Genomic DNA, 20,361 nt, shown 5'->3' on the forward strand with positions numbered 1-20,361 from the left:
AGGGTGCATACTGCTGTTGGAGGGTGCATACTGCTGTTGGAGGGTGCATACTGCTGTTGGAGGGTGCATACTGCTGTTGGAGGGTGCATACTGTTGTTGGAGGGTGCATACTGTTGTTGGAGGGTGCATACTGTTGTTGGAGGGTGCATACTGCTGTTGGAGGGTGCATACTGCTGTTGGAGGGTGCATACTGCTGTTGGAGGGTGCATACTGCTGTTGGAGGGTGCATACTGCTGTTGGAGGGTGCATACTGCTGTTGGAGGGTGCATACTGCTGTTGGAGGGTGCATACTGCTGTTGGAGGGTGCATACTGCTGTTGGAGGGTGCATACTGCTGTTGGAGGGTGCATACTGCTGTTGGAGGGTGCATACTGCTGTTGGAGGGTGCATACTGTTGTTGGAGGGTGCATACTGCTGTTGGAGGGTGCATACTGTTGTTCGAGATGTGCGCAAGTTGCACATTTGGAAGCCCAGATACTGGATCTAAATGAGCAGCTGGCAACTCTGAGATGCATTAGCAATATGGAAAGGAGTTTGCTGCTCACTGAGCAGCAGCTTGCTGGGTCAGATGTGGGGGAGGATCGTAGTAGGGAGCGGCAGGACGGTGAGGTAGGTAGCTGGGTGACAGTTAGAAAGGGGGGTAAAGGTAAAAGTGCTAGGAAGGCTAGTCCTGAACTGACACACCCCAATAGGTTTGCAAACTTGGCAGATGAGGGGGATGTCATTACAGGGGTAGCATTGCTGCAGCAAGGCATGACCTCTGAACGCCAGAGGAGTGTCTGCTCCAGTAAGGGGGGGAATAGGAGTGCAGGGCAGGCAAGACAGGTACTGGTAGTGGGGGACTCAATTATTAGGGGGACAGATAGGGCAATCTGTCACAAAGACAGGGATCGCCGAACAGTGTGTTGTCTTCCTGGCGCTCGAGTTCGGCACATCGCTGATCGGGTTGACAGATTACTGGGAGGGGCTGGGGAGGACCCAGCGGTCATTGTACACATTGGCACAAATGACAAAGTTAGAGGTAGGTGGAAGGTCCTTAAAGATGATTTCAGGGAATTAGGTTGTAAGCTTCAAGCATGGACCTCAAAAGGTGGTATTTTCGGAAATACTACATGTGCCACGAGCAACACCAGAGAGGCAAAGGGAGATCAGGGAGGTTAACAGGTGGCTCAGGAATTGGTGTAGGAAAGAGGGTTTTGGGTTCCTGGAGAATTGGGCCGACTTTTCAGTTGGCTACAGATTCTATGCTAGGGATGGGCTGCATCTTAATAGGGAGGGTGCAGCTCTGCTGGGGCAGAAAATGGCTAGAAGGTTGGAGGAGTGTTTAAACTAGGAATGGGGGGCGAGGGTATTCACTTTATAGAAGGGGAATGTAGTGCAGATAGTGACCAGGGCACAAGTAATGAAATTGGGGGTGGTACGGGGGGAAGGGTTAGGACAGTCAATACAGTAAGCAGGAATATAGGTACAGAGTCATACGTAACGTGCATGTACACTAATGCCTGAAGCCTCACAAATAAGGTGGAGGAATTAGAATTAATATTGTTGGAAGAAAATGATGCTACAGTGGGGATATCAGAGACATGGCTGGATGAGAGCTATGACGGGGCTGTTAATTTACAGGGTTATAGCCTATTCAGGAATGACCGTACAAATAAGCGAGGGGGAGGTGTGTGTCTATATGTAAAATCATCCTTAAAAGAAAATTCCTACATCAGCATAGAAGAGGGTTCTTCACGGTAAGAGCAGTGAGGCTCTGGAACTCTCTTCCTGAGGAAGTGGTGATGGCCAACTCACTGAATGAATTTAAGAGAGGAATGGATGCATTTCTTGTTAGCAAAAGTATAGAAGGTTATAAATAGCATAATCTTACAGGTAGATAGAAGAGCGACCAAGATTATTAGAGGAATGGGTGGGCTGCAATACCAAGACAGGTTATTAAACTTGGGGTTAGTTAGTTAGGAAAAACAAAGGCTTAGGGGGATCTAATCACAATGTATAAATATATGAGGGGACAGTACAGAGACCTTTCCAAAGATCTTTTTACACCTAGGCCTGCGACTGGAACACGGGGGCATCCGCTACGTCTTGAGGAAGGAATGTTTAATCATAATCACAGACGAGGATTCTTTACTGTATGAGCAGTGAGACTATGGAGCTCTCTGCCGTATGATGTTGTATTGAGGGATTCACAAGTAAAATTTAAGCAGAGCCTGATCGCATTAATTGAAAAATATAATATTACCAGTTATGTATATTGGATTTTATGACAGGGTGTTGATCCAGGGAACTAGTCTGATTGCCGTATGTGGAGTCAGGAAGGAATTTTTTTCCCCATTGGAGCTTATTTGACACATTGGGGTTTTTTTGCCTTCCTCTGGATCAACATGTTAGGCTACGGGTTGAACTAGATGGACTTAGAGTCTCCCTTCAACCTTAAAAACTATGAAACTATGAAACCCATCCTGCGTGACAACATATGTGAGGGTACTGAGAATGTAGAGTCCCTATGGGTGGAGATAAGGGGGGGGAGAATGAATAATAAAATACTGATAGGGGTGTGTTATAAGACGCCGAATATTATGGAAGAGGTAGAGAATCTCCTCATAAAGCAAATTGATAAAGCAGCGAGTCTCGGAGAGGTAATTATTATGGGGGACTTTAACTATCCTGATATAAATTGGGGAACAGAAACTTGCAGTTCCAGCAAAGGAAATAGATTTTTGATAACAATGAAAGAGAATTACCTTTCACAAATGGTACAGGACCCCACAAGAGGGGGAGCACTACTAGACCTTGTACTAACCAATAGCCCAGACCGCATATCAAATATACAAGTTGGGGGTTACTTGGAGAATAGTGATCACAAAATAATAAGTTTTCATGTATTTCATGCAGCATTTGCTTGGACCTGTCCCGCCCACAGCCATGACTCAGTCATGGGTACGGGACTGCAATAGACCAGGTGAGTGCTGCTGAGAGCAGTTCTGCTATTTATATGTGAGGCCGCATGGCACATTTTATAAAAATATTTTAGTGTAGGACTGCTTCAAATGAGATTTGCCGTGACGTGGCGAAGCAGCTCAAGAAATTGCAATTTTTTGCCAAAAATCTCAAAAAAATTTTTTATAATGCAGTTTGGAATATTTGATGCCTTAGTGCACATTGGTGCTGGCTCTTTGTTGTTTCTTTGTTGAATTGGTCGGTGGTTGACCTCCACCTTGCTATGCACCCCAATTTGGGATGTATTCCATCTGTATAGATTTTGGCGTTTGGTGACTGTTCACATTGGGTCATCAGGCTTTGTCCACAGGCTATATATATACTTCATGCAGCATTTGCTTGGACCTGTCCCGCCCACAGCCATGACTCAGTCATGGGTACGGGACTGCAATAGACCAGGTGAGTGCTGCTGAGAGCAGTTCTGCTATTTATATGTGAGGCCGCATGGCACATTTTATAAAAATATTTTAGTGTAGGACTGCTTCAAATGAGATTTGCCGTGACGTGGCGAAGCAGCTCAAGAAATTGCAATTTTTTGCCAAAAATCTCAAAAAAAAAATTTTTTATAATGCAGTTTGGAATATTTGATGCCTTAGTGCACATTGGTGCTGGCTCTTTGTTGTTTCTTTGTTGAATTGGTCGGTGGTTGACCTCCACCTTGCTATGCACCCCAATTTGGGATGTATTCCATCTGTATAGATTTTGGCGTTTGGTGACTGTTCACATTGGGTCATCAGGCTTTGTCCACAGGCTATATATATACTTCATGCAGCATTTGCTTGGACCTGTCCCGCCCACAGCCATGACTCAGTCATGGGTACGGGACTGCAATAGACCAGGTGAGTGCTGCTGAGAGCAGTTCTGCTATTTATATGTGAGGCCGCATGGCACATTTTATAAAAATATTTTAGTGTAGGACTGCTTCAAATGAGATTTGCCGTGACGTGGCGAAGCAGCGCAAGAAATTGCAATTTTTTGCCAAAAATCTCAAAAAAAATTTTTATAATGCAGTTTGGAATATTTGATGCCTTAGTGCACATTGGTGCTGGCTCTTTGTTGTTTCTTTGTTGAATTGGTCGGTGGTTGACCTCCACCTTGCTATGCACCCCAATTTGGGATGTATTCCATCTGTATAGATTTTGGCGTTTGGTGACTGTTCACATTGGGTCATCAGGCTTTGTCCACAGGCTATATATATACTTCATGCAGCATTTGCTTGGACCTGTCCCGCCCACAGCCATGACTCAGTCATGGGTACGGGACTGCAATAGACCAGGTGAGTGCTGCTGAGAGCAGTTCTGCTATTTATATGTGAGGCCGCATGGCACATTTTATAAAAATATTTTAGTGTAGGACTGCTTCAAATGAGATTTGCCGTGACGTGGCGAAGCAGCTCAAGAAATTGCAATTTTTTGCCAAAAATCTCAAAAAAATTTTTTATAATGCAGTTTGGAATATTTGATGCCTTAGTGCACATTGGTGCTGGCTCTTTGTTGTTTCTTTGTTGAATTGGTCGGTGGTTGACCTCCACCTTGCTATGCACCCCAATTTGGGATGTATTCCATCTGTATAGATTTTGGCGTTTGGTGACTGTTCACATTGGGTCATCAGGCTTTATCCACAGGCTATATATATACTTCATGCAGCATTTGCTTGGACCTGTCCCGCCCACAGCCATGACTCAGTCATGGGTACGGGACTGCAATAGACCAGGTGAGTGCTGCTGAGAGCAGTTCTGCTATTTATATGTGAGGCCGCATGGCACATTTTATAAAAATATTTTAGTGTAGGACTGCTTCAAATGAGATTTGCCGTGACGTGGCGAAGCAGCTCAAGAAATTGCAATTTTTTGCCAAAAATCTCAAAAAAATTTTTTATAATGCAGTTTGGAATATTTGATGCCTTAGTGCACATTGGTGCTGGCTCTTTGTTGTTTCTTTGTTGAATTGGTCGGTGGTTGACCTCCACCTTGCTATGCACCCCAATTTGGGATGTATTCCATCTGTATAGATTTTGGCGTTTGGTGACTGTTCACATTGGGTCATCAGGCTTTGTCCACAGGCTATATATATACTTCATGCAGCATTTGCTTGGACCTGTCCCGCCCACAGCCATGACTCAGTCATGGGTACGGGACTGCAATAGACCAGGTGAGTGCTGCTGAGAGCAGTTCTGCTATTTATATGTGAGGCCGCATGGCACATTTTATAAAAATATTTTAGTGTAGGACTGCTTCAAATGAGATTTGCCGTGACGTGGCGAAGCAGCTCAAGAAATTGCAATTTTTTGCCAAAAATCTCAAAAAAAATTTTTATAATGCAGTTTGGAATATTTGATGCCTTAGTGCACATTGGTGCTGGCTCTTTGTTGTTTCTTTGTTGAATTGGTCGGTGGTTGACCTCCACCTTGCTATGCACCCCAATTTGGGATGTATTCCATCTGTATAGATTTTGGCGTTTGGTGACTGTTCACATTGGGTCATCAGGCTTTGTCCACAGGCTATATATATACTTCATGCAGCATTTGCTTGGACCTGTCCCGCCCACAGCCATGACTCAGTCATGGGTACGGGACTGCAATAGACCAGGTGAGTGCTGCTGAGAGCAGTTCTGCTATTTATATGTGAGGCCGCATGGCACATTTTATAAAAATATTTTAGTGTAGGACTGCTTCAAATGAGATTTGCCGTGACGTGGCGAAGCAGCTCAAGAAATTGCAATTTTTTGCCAAAAATCTCAAAAAAATTTTTTATAATGCAGTTTGGAATATTTGATGCCTTAGTGCACATTGGTGCTGGCTCTTTGTTGTTTCTTTGTTGAATTGGTCGGTGGTTGACCTCCACCTTGCTATGCACCCCAATTTGGGATGTATTCCATCTGTATAGATTTTGGCGTTTGGTGACTGTTCACATTGGGTCATCAGGCTTTGTCCACAGGCTATATATATACTTCATGCAGCATTTGCTTGGACCTGTCCCGCCCACAGCCATGACTCAGTCATGGGTACGGGACTGCAATAGACCAGGTGAGTGCTGCTGAGAGCAGTTCTGCTATTTATATGTGAGGCCGCATGGCACATTTTATAAAAATATTTTAGTGTAGGACTGCTTCAAATGAGATTTGCCGTGACGTGGCGAAGCAGCTCAAGAAATTGCAATTTTTTGCCAAAAATCTCAAAAAAATTTTTTATAATGCAGTTTGGAATATTTGATGCCTTAGTGCACATTGGTGCTGGCTCTTTGTTGTTTCCTTGTACTAACCAATAGCCCAGACCGCATATCAAATATACAAGTTGGGGGTTACTTGGAGAATAGTGATCACAAAATAATAAGTTTTCATGTATTCTTTAGTAAGATGTCTAGTAGAGGGGCTACAAGGACACTAAACTTCAGGAAAGCAAATTTTAAACGGTTGAGAGATGATCTTAGTGCAATAAACTGGGATGATGTACTAAGTAATAAAAGTACACAAAGCAAATGGGAGACTTTTATGAGCATCCTGAATAGGGCTTGTGCAGAAAATATACCCTATGGGAACAAACATGCTAGAAATAGGAGGAAACCCCTATGGCTAAATAGAGCTGTAAGGGAAGCAATAAAAGAAAAACAGAAAGCCTTAAAAGAATTAAAGAGGGTAGGTAGTGATGAGGCATTATATAATTATAGAAAATTAAATAAAATATGTATAAAGCAAATTAAGTTAGCTAAGTTTGAGACAGAGAGACTCATTGCGAGAGAAAGTAAAAATAATCCTAAAATATTCTTTAACTACATAAACAGTAAAAAACTGAAAAGCGAGTGTTGTCCCCCTTAAAAATAGTCTTGGTGAAATGGTGGAAGGGGATGAGGGTAAAGCCAACCTGCTGAATGACTTTTTTTCTAGGGTTTTTATACAAGAAAATGCCATGGCAGATGACATGACCAGTGATACCATAAATTCACCCTTGAATATTACCTGCTTAACTCAGCAGGAAGTACGCCGCCGTCTCGAAATCACTAAGGTTGACAAATCTCCGGGCCCGGATGGCATACACCCCAGAGTACTACAGGAATTGAGTTCTGTGATAGATAGACCATTATTTTTAATCTTCTCAGATTCCTTAACAGGGTCGGTACCGCAGGACTGGCGCATAGCAAATGTGGTGCCAATATTCAAAAAGGGGACAAAAACTGAGCCGGGAAATTATAGGCCAGTAAGTTTAACCTCTACGGTTGGTAAAATCCTTGAGGGTTTCTTGAGATATGCTATACTGGAGTATCTCAAGAAAAATAACCTTATGACAGAGTATCAACATGGGTTTATGAGGGATCGATCCTGTCAAACTAATTTGATCAGATTCTATGAAGAGGTAAGTTCAAGCCTGGAGCAGGGAAATGCAGTGGATGTTGTGTATATGGACTTTTCAAAAGCTTTTGATACGGTGCCACACAAAAGGTTGGTACATAAAATGTGAATAATGGGGATAGGGGAAAATATGTGTAACTGGGTTAAAAACTGGCTCAGTGATAGGAAACAAAGGGTGGTTATTAATGGTACGTACTCGGACTGGGTCTCAGTTCATAGTGGGGTACCACAGGGGTCAGTATTGGGCCCGCTTCTTTTCAACATATTTATAAATGACCTTGTTGGGGGCATGCGGAGTAGAATTTCAATATTTGCAGATGATACTAAACTCTGCAGGGTAATCAATACAGAGGAGGATAATTTTATATTACAGGGAGATTTATGTAAATTGGAGGATTGGGCTGAGAAGTGGCAATTGAAGTTTAATGTAGATAAATGTAAGGTCATGCACTTGGGTAGAGGAAATAACATTTATGATTATGTACTTAATTGTAGAACACTGGGTAAAACAGACACAGAAAAAGACTTGGGTGTATGGGTGGATGGTAAACTTCACTTTAGTGGACAGTGTCAGGCAACTGCTGCCAGGGCTAATAAAATAATGGGATGTATTAAAAGAGGTAGAAGTGTTCATGAAAAAAATATAGTTCTGCCTCTGTACAAGTCGCTAGTGCGACCGCACTTAGAATACTATGTACAATTCTGGTCACCGATATATAAGAAGGACATAGCTGAACTGGAGAGGGTGCAGAGAAGAGCGACCAAGATTATTAGAGGAATGGGGGGGCTGCAATACCAAGACAGGTTATTAAACTTGGGGTTATTTAGTTTGGAAAAACGAAGGCTTAGGGGGGATCTAATCACAATGTATAAATATATGAGGGGACAGTACAGAGACCTTTCCAAAGATCTTTTTACACCTAGGCCTGCGACTGGAACACGGGGGCATCCGCTACGTCTTGAGGAAAGAAGGTTTAATCATAATCACAGACGAGGATTCTTTACTGTACGAGCAGTGAGACTATGGAGCTCTCTGCTGCATGGTGTTGTAATGAGTGATTCACTACTAACATTTAAGCAGAGCCTGGATGCCTTTCTTGAAAAATATAATATTACCAGTTATGTATATTAGATTTTATGACAGGGTATTGATCCAGGGAACTAGTCTGATTGCCGGATGTGGAGTCAGGAAGGAAATTTTTTCCCCATTTGAACTTGTTTGCCACATTGGGGTTTTTTTTTTTGCCTTCCTCTGGATCAACATGTTAGGCTACGGTTGAACTAGATGGACTTAGAGTCTCCCTTCAACCTTAAAAACTATGATACTATGATACCTCGGATAACCTGAGGAGGGCGCAGGTGGTCTTACAGATGGGCACCAAGTTAGGGGAGGATTGGGCTCTGGTCTCATTGGATGCGGCCAAGGCCTTTGACTCTATAGAGTGGCCATACCTGCTGGAGGTGCTGCGGGCATTTGGTTTCGGCAACGAATTCATTAGATGGATTGAGATTATATATAAAGCACCATCTGCTAACATTCAGGTGGGTGGCGGGGTGGCGGAAACTTTTCCCCTGGGGAGGGGAACCAGACAGGGATGTCCCCTATCCCCTCTCCTGTTCACTCTGGCCATGGAGCCGTTGGCGGTGCGCATTCGGGCGGACCCAATTTACCGAGGAGTCAAGCACCGTAAGGGAGATGAACGCTTGTCTCTGTCTGCAGACGACTTGTTATTGTTTGCATCTGATCCGGATTCCTCCATTCCTAGGGCTGTGGAACTAATTGACCGATTCGGGGAGTTCTCGGGCCTGGCAATAAACTGGTCAAAGTCGTACCTCCTCTTCTTGTCTCGGGACAGAGAGGAAACGGCAAACACCCACATATGTAGGGTTCCAGTGGTAGATCACTTTAAATACCTTGGGATTATAATGACAAAAAGCCCTTCGGAGATGATAGCAAGAAATATTTCCCATGTTATCACACCTCGGGGAGAAATTTAATAGATGGAGCCAGCTTCCGCTTTCAGTGGCGGGAAGGATTAACCTTCTTAAAATGATAGTGCAACCAAAGTGTCTTTACATTACCCAGCATGTATTTGTGCAGATCCCCCGCTCCTCCTTTCGGACCCTGGAGTCCTTAATGATCACCTTTGTCTGGGGTTCTTCCAGATCGAAAGTCCAACTGGCCAAATTACAGAGACCCAAAGACCTGGGGGGTATGGCCCTTCCTGATCTTTATATATACTACCTGGCCGGACAACTGAAATATCTGGGTCAATGGACACTTCCTGGGGTGAGGGGTTCTCCGGAGGGATTCTTGGCAGAGTTCACGGGTGTGGATCTCCTATGGCCACTGTTGACAGATCACAAGAGAGCCCCTGAGGGCCGTGTCCTCCCGATACACAAACTAGGGGCCAGGATTTGGAAAGAGGCTAAAGCCATATTCGGATTCCATGACATACCAATTGAGACCCCCTTATGGGATAACCTGGACCTTCCACACTTTTGTGGGTTGCCGGGGTTTGGTGAATGGAGGAAACGCGGAATAGTCTCCCTGAGTTCAATTGTCCGTGATGGTGAAATCCGCCCTTTTGCGCAACTGCGAGCGGAATTCGATCTGCCGTAATCTCATGGGTTTCAGTACCTCCAGATCAGGCACGCCTTTCGGGCTCAGTTCTCTGGTTGTGGGGCTAGATTCTCTTCCTTCCCAATCATTGGAATTATCAGATCACAGGACCCTGGCGGTCTTATTTCCAAACTATACTCCTCTCTCATTCGGGCCAAAGCCATGAACAGTCCTCTTTCTGTCCGGGAGAAGTGGAGTGCTAGGATTTCTGAAATTGATGATGTAGTGTGGGATGATATTGTTGAATCCCACATTTTGGTCTCTCCCGCAATCAATAATAGACTGATCCAATTATACATAATACACCAGAGTTATATCACTCCCCAGAGACTGAAAAAGATGAATAAATTGGTGGGGGTGGGTTGTCCGAGATGTGGGAGAGACGGTGCAGATTTATGGCACATGATATGGGAATGCCGGGTCATTCTCTCCTATTGGGTTATAGCGACTCTTTCCACCATACTTCAAAAAACGGTTACTATGAGCCCAATTCTGTGTTTATTCGGTGTGGTAGATGTACACTCCTGGTCCCAAGATGAGAATCTATTAATAAAAAAGGTCCTGTTTTTGGCCCGGAAGGGCATTATATTAAATTGGATGAGCACTCATCCCCCAACTAGAGCCTCTTGGATTGCATTGGTAAATGCTATAATTCCGTTAGACCAATTTGTATTTAAGACGAGAGGTTCTTTAAACAAATTTGACAAAATATGGGGCAGATGGTTGGGTTCGCCCTTGACCGGGGGATCACCCGGTTCCCTGACCGATAACCTACAGTCATTACTGCCGCAGTAATAATTGATACTACTCCAGTGATGGGGAAAGAGAAATATGTAATCCATAAAACTCCGTATCAGCAATGTGACGTGGTCCCTGACACTTGGGTTGTACATTCCTTGTCAATATAGGCTTTTTGCCCCGGGTTGGATATGACTCGCGAGCTGACACCTTTGAAATATCTACTGTACCAATGCCATACTGAAAGTAATAGATGTTGACTTGATTGTTGATGTACTATCAATCTAGCTATTAACCAATTTACACATATTCTTATTGTACAAATTGCTGAATTGACTTTTGTTGTAATGATATACCGTATTTTTCGGACCATAAGACGCACTTTTTTTCCCGCAAATGTTGAGGGAAAGTTGGGGGTGCGTCTTATGGTCTGACTATAGGTCTGCGGCCGGGAATGAGGGTGCTGCGGGTCATCGGGGGCACGAGCAGGCTGTAGCAGCGCCTGCTCGTGACCACGTGGGCCCGCTCATTACATATGCACGCCTATCCTCACGCCCATTTCTAAGTGCAGAAGCCGGCGCTGACAGGTGGGCGGGAGGACGAGCGGGGACAAGCGGGGACGCGCGCATAGCAAAGAGCCGGCTGCATGATTACCCCTGGCAATTACAGCCTGGAGTGATCATGTGCGACTGTATTCACTGCTCCCTGCGCGTCATCATCAGCGCGGGGTGCAGTGAATCAGTGTACTCACCCGTCCCCGTGTGTGGAGCCGTCCCCCTGCAGCATGCAATGTCTTCCTGTCTGTGCCGGTCAGCTGATGTGTGCTGATCAGCTGATCGGCACAGACAGGAAGACATCGCGATGCAGCAGGGGAACGGCTCAACACACGCAGGTCAGCGGCGCAGAGAGGAAGATGATCGGTGCTGGAGGGAGTGAGGAAAAGGTGAGTATAAACGTGAGCAGGTTGGATGGGGGGGTATACCAATAGGATGGGGGTATATCAATAGGATCGGGGTATATGAACAGGATGGGAGTATATGAGCAGGATGGGGGAATATGAGCAGGATGCTGGTATATGAGCAGGATGCTGGTATATGAGCAGGATGGATGGGGGAATATGAGCAGGATGGGGGTATATGAGCAGGATGGGGGTATATGAGCAGGATGGGGGTTTATAGCACGATCATATACAAGGCAGGAGGATCATTACTAGGATGGGGTACCTTAGTACAGAATTTGGGGACATTACCCCCATAACAGTGTCAGCAGCAGTGTCATGACCACATTTTTTGCTTAAAGTTTTATTTTCCCATTTTCCTCCTCTAAAACCAGGGTGCGTCTTATAGTCCGGTGCGTCTTATAGTCCGAAAAATACGGTACTTAACCTTCAATAAAACGAGTTTAAAAAAAAAATCTCAGGATTATCAGGGCCTTCTGGAGAGAAATGTGCTGCAGAGTGTCAGAAAGCTCGATCTGAGCCTTAAGTCATGGCTTTTCAAACAGGTTAAGGACCCAAAAAAGCAAAAACACATCCGACAACGACCGAGAGCAAAGCACCAAACTCTTCTGGAAAGACTTCTATGACCCTGATCTAAATCCTCCTGACTATCTGTGGACAGAGCTGATACCTGTAGTCTGGAGAAGATGCCACATACCGGAGACACAAGGGAAGGAGCCATCTGCTCAAGAGAAGGTAACCAAAAGACCCAAGAATGGGGGCAGAAGTCTCAATGAGAGGTAGAAGAATCGTGTGTGTAAGCGCTTTAGGTCGTGTAATAAAATATTACATTACAGAAACCGGCATTTGAGTTCAGGACGTTCTCAGTAGATATTGCTTTTTTGTTTTGTTTTAACATTTTTTTGGTTTCATTAAAATTCACAACAAAAGTCCATTTCTCAATATTGTTATTCAAGGAATTTACAGCGGCAGCTGCATCAGGTTGTTAGCATCCGAATGTGTCGACGTCCGACTGTCAGTGACCAGTGCAGCGTTTCTTACGTTCACAATTCACAACATAAAACTCAGACCCACCTGTTTTGTATCAGCTCCTCTATGGTATTCCTGATCTTGTTCAGAAGTCTGGGTGAGATTCTCTTGTCTGGCAAGCACCAGCATCTGTGCACTGACACCCGCTTCCACAGGTCCGGACTGGAGGCCACCTGGCGCCAGAGACGACATACCTGCGCCAGCCTGGAAATGACAGTCTCTACATAACATTGTGCAGTTCTATCATGACAACTTGTGCTGAGAAATCACTGTCAAAAAGAGGAGACAAGACCTCACAAATCACTGCCAACATAAGGGGACAACACCCGAGAAATCACTAACAACAGGAGGGGGGCCAAGACCCGAGTAATCAATGGCAACAGGAGGGGACAACACCCAAGAAATCACTAACAGCAGGAGGGGGGACAAGACCCGAGAAATCACTAACAACAGGAGGGGGGACAAGACCTGAGAAATCACTAACAGGAGGGGGGACAGGACCCGAGAAATCACTGCCAACAGGAGGGGGGACAAGACCCGAGTAATCACTGCCAACAGGAGGGGACAAGACTGAGGTAGGGGACATGGACAATCAGCTCCTCTATGCAGAAATCATGCTCACAACAGCTACACTGGGGCCCCCTCCTCAGCACCTGCACAGGGGACCCCTCCTCAGCACCCGCACAGGGGGCCCCTCCTCACCTGCACAGGGCGGGCACCGCACCATCACTATCCACCACCAGCTGGAACACCCTGTGGATGATTTCTTGTGGCATCACACTGCCCCATCCGTGGTCTTTGGTGATGAGGGGGCTGGACCTCCCTAGTCTGCGCACGCGCTTCACCACGGTGACCATCTCATCACCCATCACGTTGGGGCGGAGAAACATCATGTCCTTGTCTATTTGCTGCACGTAATACTCTTCCTCCTGCAGCCGACTCCGTCTCTTGCGCACGGCTTTCTTAGCTCGTTTTCCTGTGTGGCGTCCACGAGAGCTGGAAGATGCCATCTGTGGAGAAGACACAGAGATGACGACACCGCGCAGAAGACACCTGGGAGCAACACCGCCGACAACAGGCAGCGCAGGTGGCGACATCAGACAGCCCAGACAACGGGCAGTGCCACCGCTCCCAACGAGCAGCCCCAACAATATCTGGCAGCCCCGGACGACAATGGACAGTGCCTCCGCTCCTAATGAGCAGCCCCGACGACAATGGACAGTGCCTCCGCTCCCAACGAGCAGCCCCGACAACATCTGGCAGCCAAGAACGACAATGGGCAGTGCCACCGCTCCCAACGGGCAATCATGACGATCTCGGGCAGTGCGGAATATGACACCGGGCAGTGCAGATGTCAACAACAGGCAAGTACAATAACTACTGGAAATAAGTCACCCACAGTGCCATGGGGATCCGGCGGGTGGTGCTGGAGACGCCGGTAATGTCAGCACACCCACCGCTGTGGAAGGCGGAGAATTATACAATATTGGGGGAGGCATTGCAAGGGGGTTGTATTGGGGGGCCCAGTACGAGTGTCCTGAGGGGGTACAGTGGAGAGAGAGCAGCAGTGTAAGAGTGCAGAAGAGGGGCGCAGTGCAGGGGGAGGTTCTGCAATGCAGAGGCAGTGAGGGGGTGACAGTGTGGGGAAGCCAGTGCAGGGGGGAAATGCAGTGTGGGGGCAGTGAGGACACTGCAGCGGAAAAGCCAAGTTAGGGGGGAGCAATGCAGGCGAGGTGCAGTGCAGTCCGGGGGCAGTGAGGGGTGCTGCAGTAAAATGGGCACAGTATCAGGGGAGCAGCAGGGTATCGGGGGTCCTGCAGGGGCGCAGTGTTGTGAGGAGGTCTGTGGAGGGTGCAGTGCGGGGGCATTGAGGGGGTGCTGTAGTGTGGGAGATGGCAATATTGGTGGGTATAGTATGAGGGGCCATACTGGGGAGGCAGAGGGAGGGTGGTCATATAGGGGGCGCAGTATGGGGGGAGTGGGGCAGAGTATTGGGGGCACAGTATTGGGGGGGGCACAGCATGGGGAGTGGGGCACAGTATTGGGGGTGGGGGGGGCAGTTTCGAGAATGGGGGGCGGCTCATTGTCCGTCCTCTGCTCGCCGTATGGGCGGAGTCAGGGGCGATACTCGCACTCTATTGGTGGACTCAGCTGCACACAGCGACCATCTTTCTTCCCTTCGGCGGGCGGTTCTGGTCGCACCTTGCTCCCTGATAGATGCTTGTTCTTCCCGCTGGGTTTTACCTCAGTCGTGAGGTGACGATTTCCGCCAACCAGCAGCCGAGCAGCTGACCACGTGATATGCCGGAAGCGCGGGAGCCGAGAAGTGATCGGCCCAAGAGGTGAGAACACGTGACTGGGGCTGAGAGGCGCAGAGCGCCGCCATGCGGTGGAGCGGGGAATGTCCCGTGTACTGCGTCCTTAATACATACTGCCCTGTACACTCATGGCTGCGTTCTCTGTCCAGTATCATCCCTCCACATGGTGGGACATATAGTTATGGCCTTAGCCCCAGGCGTCTCCGCTACATCTTTCTCCCTTTGTCTGACTTTCTGCTGCTCCTTTATTTTTATATTCCCTTTCTCCTGATTTAGCTGCCCCTCCCCTCCTCCGCTCTGCCGACAACCGCCCCTCCCCTCCTCCGCTCTGCCGACAACCGCCCCTCCCCTCCTCCGCTCTGCCGACAACCGCCCCTCCCCTCCTCCGCTCTGCCGACAACCCCCCCTCCCCTCCTCCGCTCTGCCGACAACCGCCCCTCTCCTCCTCCGCTCTGCCGACAACCTCCCCTCCTCCGCTCTGCCGACAACCGCCCCTCCCCTCCTCCGCTCTGCCGACAACCCCCCCTCCCCTCCTCCGCTCTGCCGACAACCGCCCCTCCCCTCCTCCGCTCTGCCGACAACCCCCCCTCCCCTCCTCCGCTCTGCCGACAACCGCCCCTCCCCTCCTCCGCTCTGCCGACAACCGCCCCTCCCCTCCTCCGCTCTGCCGACAACCGCCCCTCCCCTCCTCCGCTCTGCGAACAACCGCCCCTCCCCTCCTCCGCTCTGCCGACAACCGCCCCTCCCCTCCTCCGCTCTGCCGACAACCTCCCCTCCTCCGCTCTGCCGACAACCTCCCCTCCTCCGCTCTGCCGACAACCTCCCCTCCTCCGCTTTGCCGACAACCGCCCCTCCTCCGCTCTGCCGACAACCGCCCCTCCTCCGCTCACTGCTCCTCCCCTCCTCCGCTCTGCCGACAACCGCTCCTCCGTTCTGCTGACAACCGCTCCTCCACTCTGCCAAAAACTGCTCCTCCCCTCCTACGCTCTGCCGACAACTGCCCCTCCTCCGATTTGCCAACAACCGCTCCTCCGCTCTGCTGACAACCGCCCCTCTCCTCCTCCGCTCTGCCGACAACCGCCCCTCTCCTCCTCCGCTCTGCCGACAACCGCCCCTCTCCTCCTCCGCTCTGCCGACAACCGCCCCTCTCCTCCTCCGCTCTGCCGACAACCGCCCCTCTCCTCCTCCGCTCTGCCGACAACCGCCCCTCTCCTCCTCCGCTCTGCCGACAACCGCCCCTCCCCTCCTCCGCTCTGCCGACAACCGCCCCTCCCCTCCTCCGCTCTGCCGACAACCGCCCCTCCCCTCCTCCGCTCTACCGACAACCGCCCTTTCCCTCCTCCGCTCTGCCGACAACCGCCCCTCTCCTCCGCTCTGCTGACAACTGCCCCTCCCCTCCTCCGCTCTACCGACAACCGCCCCTCCCCTCCCCCGCTCTGCCGACAACCGCCCCTCCCCTCCCCCGCTCTGCCGACAACCGCCCTTTCCTCCTCCGCTCTGCCGACAACCGCCCCTCCCCTCCTCCGCTCTGCCGACAACCGCCCCTCCCTTCCTCCGCTCTGCTGACAACCGCCCCTCCCCTCCTCCGCTCTGCCGACAACCGCCCCTCCTCCGCTCTGCCGACAACTGCCCCTCCCCTCCTCCGCTCTGACGACAACTGCCCCTCCTCCGCTCTGACGACAACCTCCCCTCCTCCGCTCTGCCGACAACTGCCCCTCCCCTCCTCCGCTCTGCCGACAACCTCATGTTGATCACGTTTTATTCAACTTTTTTTGTCAGCTGCAGACAGTTTTTTACAACTTTTTTTTTTATTTTTTTACTGTGTTCACAGAGAAGGTTAACTAGGGTATGGCCCTGTGCGCACTTACCGGATTTTGCCGCGGATTTGCTGCATGTTTCGCTGCAGAAAATGTTCATAACATGTCTGCAGTGAATCACCAGCAAAACCTATGGGAAAAAAAAATTCTGTGCGCACTAAGCAGATTTTGACAGCTGCATGTTTTGCTGCGGGATTCCCGCAGCAAAAACAATTGCATGTCAATTCTTTTCCGCACATCGCTGCGGGATTTCACTCCATTGACTGCCATGTAATTGTGAAATCCCGCAGGGAATAACGCAGGCAGCAAATTCTGTGCGGTTCACTGCGTTTTCCTGCGTTATTCCCTGCGGTATTTCGCGGTTTATTTGCGGTAATGTTCATCGCTGCCTGCGGTTTTGCAGGGAAGTGATGTCATTATGACAGGAAGAGGAAGCGGAGCAGAGAGTAAACACACACACATCACAGCATAGATCAAACGGAAATATAGAAAACAAAACACGTGTGCTCCGCTGTATTTTTACCTTCCAGCCGAGGTAAGCACACAGCGGCGGCCCGGTATTCTCAGGCTGCGGAGGGAGAGGGGCAGGGTTAATGTCCCCCGCCTCCCTCCCACCTCCCGCAGCCGAGAATATCAGCCGCAGCTGCCCCGGGACTGCCGCATGCATTATGCGGCAGTACCGGAGTGTCCCCAGCTCTTCCTGCTGCCGTGATGCAGTGGCAGTCAGGGTAATACAAGGAGTTAATGGCGGCGGATCACCGCCATTAACTCCAGGCTTGATCATGGCAGCGTCTATGTGACAGCTGACATGATCAACCCGTAAGAAAAGTGAAAAAACACAGACACCGAAAAATCCTTTATTTTAAATTAAAACACCAATAAGCCTCGTTCACCCTTTTATTAACCCCTCCCAAAACAAAGCTCCGACGTAATCCACCGCTCTGGCGTAATTCACAGGTCCTGCGCTGCTTACATCCAGCCGCGACTGACACAACGCTGAATGAATGCAGCCTCGCAGCGAGACAGCAGAGGTAACCACGGGGCATTTCCCACGGCCGATAATGTGAACTCACTACCGACCGTGGGAAATGCAGCGATCTGTCCTCTATCTATCCCTCTATCTATTCTTCTATCTGTCTATTTATCTATCTATTTACTATCTATCTCAGAAGGAAATGATTTTTTTTTTTTTCAATGTGCTTTATTGCATTGAATGCAATAAAGCACATGTACCAACCCGCACGCGGCAAAACCGCAGCAAACCGCATTTGGTTTTCGAGGGCGGTTTGCTGCGTTTTTTTTACCTCGGGTGCGGTAATCTTTCAGTGCCTGCGGAATTTTCTTGAGAAAATTCCATTTTTCCAGTGCGCACAGGGCTTAATAGTTTTATAGATCAGGTTGTTACCTATGCGGCAATACCAAATTTGTCTATTTTTTTTTTATTACTCAAATATAAGTATTTCTTGGAATAACTTTTTTTTTTTTTTACTTTTTTGCTTAGTCCCTATATGGGACATTACCTTTCACAGCTCTGATCGCAGCTGTACTGTACTGTAATGATGGATCATTGCAAAACAGTGCCGCAGTCAGAGCTGTGCTCAGAAGCTTCAAGCATCATGCTGCAGGCGTGATCATTGAGGCTTCACATAGTCTGGTGACCCAAAGGTCATCATGGTGATGATCAGGCCCTCATGGTTACATCACGAGGATCCCGATCAGTGGAGAGAGGGAGTGGGATCCCTTTCCCAGTCCCCTAAGTGCCACGATCGCAGCGTTTAGGGGGCTAAACAGCCAGGGACGGCGCAGACCTGTCGGAAACTACACCCCTTCTAGGACATACATGTACATTCAAGTGCATGAGGGGGTTAATAGCTTAGTTCCTCTTGGACTATAAACCGAATCCCCCCACACACACACAGACACACACACCCTTGCAAAAGTATTCATCCCCTTGGCATTTTTCATGGTTTGCTACATCACAACCTGGAATTTCACAGTTACGACTAGTATATCACAAATGATCTCCATACAACAGCATTCAAGCCAATATTCAATATTCACCAAAAGGTGGTGCTAAAGTAGCACACTATCAAAGCAGCCTCCTGAGGAAGCGAAGTGTGAAACGCGCGTCGTGGCACATCCAGGCACTGTCCACTTTATGGGTGAGTAACCATCTGGCCACGTCACATTGCTATTTCTGTTCCTCCGTAGGAAATGTTGATTGTTGAACAGCTTTTCAACCATTGGCTTAGATTGCCTAAGGCTGGTTTCAGACATCCATGTTTCAGGTATGTGTGACATCCGTTTTAAACGCGGATGCCACACGTACCCATGTTATTTGCTGTTACTCACACGTCCGTGTGACCCCTCGTGGCCCCGCACGGACACATGCAGGCATGTCCGTTTTTTCACCGGTAGCACGGGTGTCACACGAATCGCACACTGATGTGATCCGTGTGCCATCAGTGTGACACGTACCGGAGAAAACACGGGTCTTTTTTTTTTTTTTTTTTTTTTTTTTAAACTTTGAATTTTTGAGATTTTCAATTTACGTTTTTCATACATAAAATAAAACATAAAATTCACAATTCTTATCGAACCTAGACAAACAATGACAGGACAGGTGAGGAGGGTTAGGAGGGGAGAGCAGAAATAGGAGGGAAGAGGGAAGGGTTTCAAGAGTCCATGCTCCTTCCATAGGACCCATAGGCCTCAGTCTCACAGATCCTCCTGTCCCGCAAAGTAGTCCCATGGTGCCCACACGGCCTGGAAACGGTCAACTGTGTCATGCAATAGTGCCGTGAGATGTTTGTTCCATGCGTCTAACGTCCAGTAATCTATACTTGAGGCTCTGGAGTGAGGGTGTCCCTGGCTGCCTCCAATTCTTTGCAATTAAGCATCTGGCCGCCGTAAGGATGTGGGACAAAAGCTTAGAGGCCGTTTTTCCCAATCCCCCATTCCCAAGACCCAGAACATAGATCAGGGGATCAAGATCAACCTCTCTATATAGTACTTTATGGATCAACCCTCTAACCCGCTCCCAGAAGGGGACTATCCCTGGACAGGACCAGAATATGTGCAGAATGGTGCCCCTGCCTCCCCCGCATCTCCAGCAACAAGCCGGTATGGAGGGGTCTATGCCATGAAGGAAATCTGGAGTGTGGTACCAAAATAGCAAAATTTTATAGATATTTTCCTTATATAGTGTGCATATTGACGTCTTGGTGGCGTTTCCCCAGATTGCTGCCCATTCCTGAGGAAGTATCCGCCTTCCCAATAGAGACTCCCATTTCCGCATGTATGGAAAAGACCCCTCGGGCCCCTCCCGTGACTCAGAAAGCAAAATGTAAATTTCCGAAATCAGCCCCTTAGTATCAGTGCCCCTTCTGCAAATTTTCTCAAAATCTGTGGGAATCGAGGCCCCTGCCCTGCCAAACAAGGAGCCAGCCAAGTCTCTGATCTGCAGATATTGGAAAAACTCTCGATTAGAGAGAGAGAATTTATCTCTAAGGTTCTCAAAGGAATGGATCTGC

At 48.4% G+C, this 20,361-nt stretch overlaps 1 protein-coding gene across 1 annotated transcript in view; it reads right to left on the reverse strand.

The window, feature by feature from the left end:
• Positions 1–14,943, reverse strand: part of LOC142316964 (F-box/LRR-repeat protein 6-like) — a 102,246-nt gene extending 87,303 nt beyond the window's left edge. The window contains exons 1-3 of the mRNA XM_075352796.1: positions 14,896–14,943; positions 13,396–13,703; positions 12,739–12,897 (exon numbers count right to left, since the gene is read on the reverse strand). Of these exons, the coding sequence (XP_075208911.1) occupies positions 12,739–12,897; positions 13,396–13,703 (467 nt within the window). The 5' untranslated portion in view covers positions 14,896–14,943. The remainder of the gene's footprint in view (positions 1–12,738; positions 12,898–13,395; positions 13,704–14,895) is intronic.
• Positions 14,944–20,361: the final 5,418 nt, after the last annotated feature.

Source organism: Anomaloglossus baeobatrachus, chromosome 6 (genome assembly GCF_048569485.1).
Source record: "Anomaloglossus baeobatrachus isolate aAnoBae1 chromosome 6, aAnoBae1.hap1, whole genome shotgun sequence".
NCBI lineage: Eukaryota > Metazoa > Chordata > Amphibia > Anura > Aromobatidae > Anomaloglossus > Anomaloglossus baeobatrachus.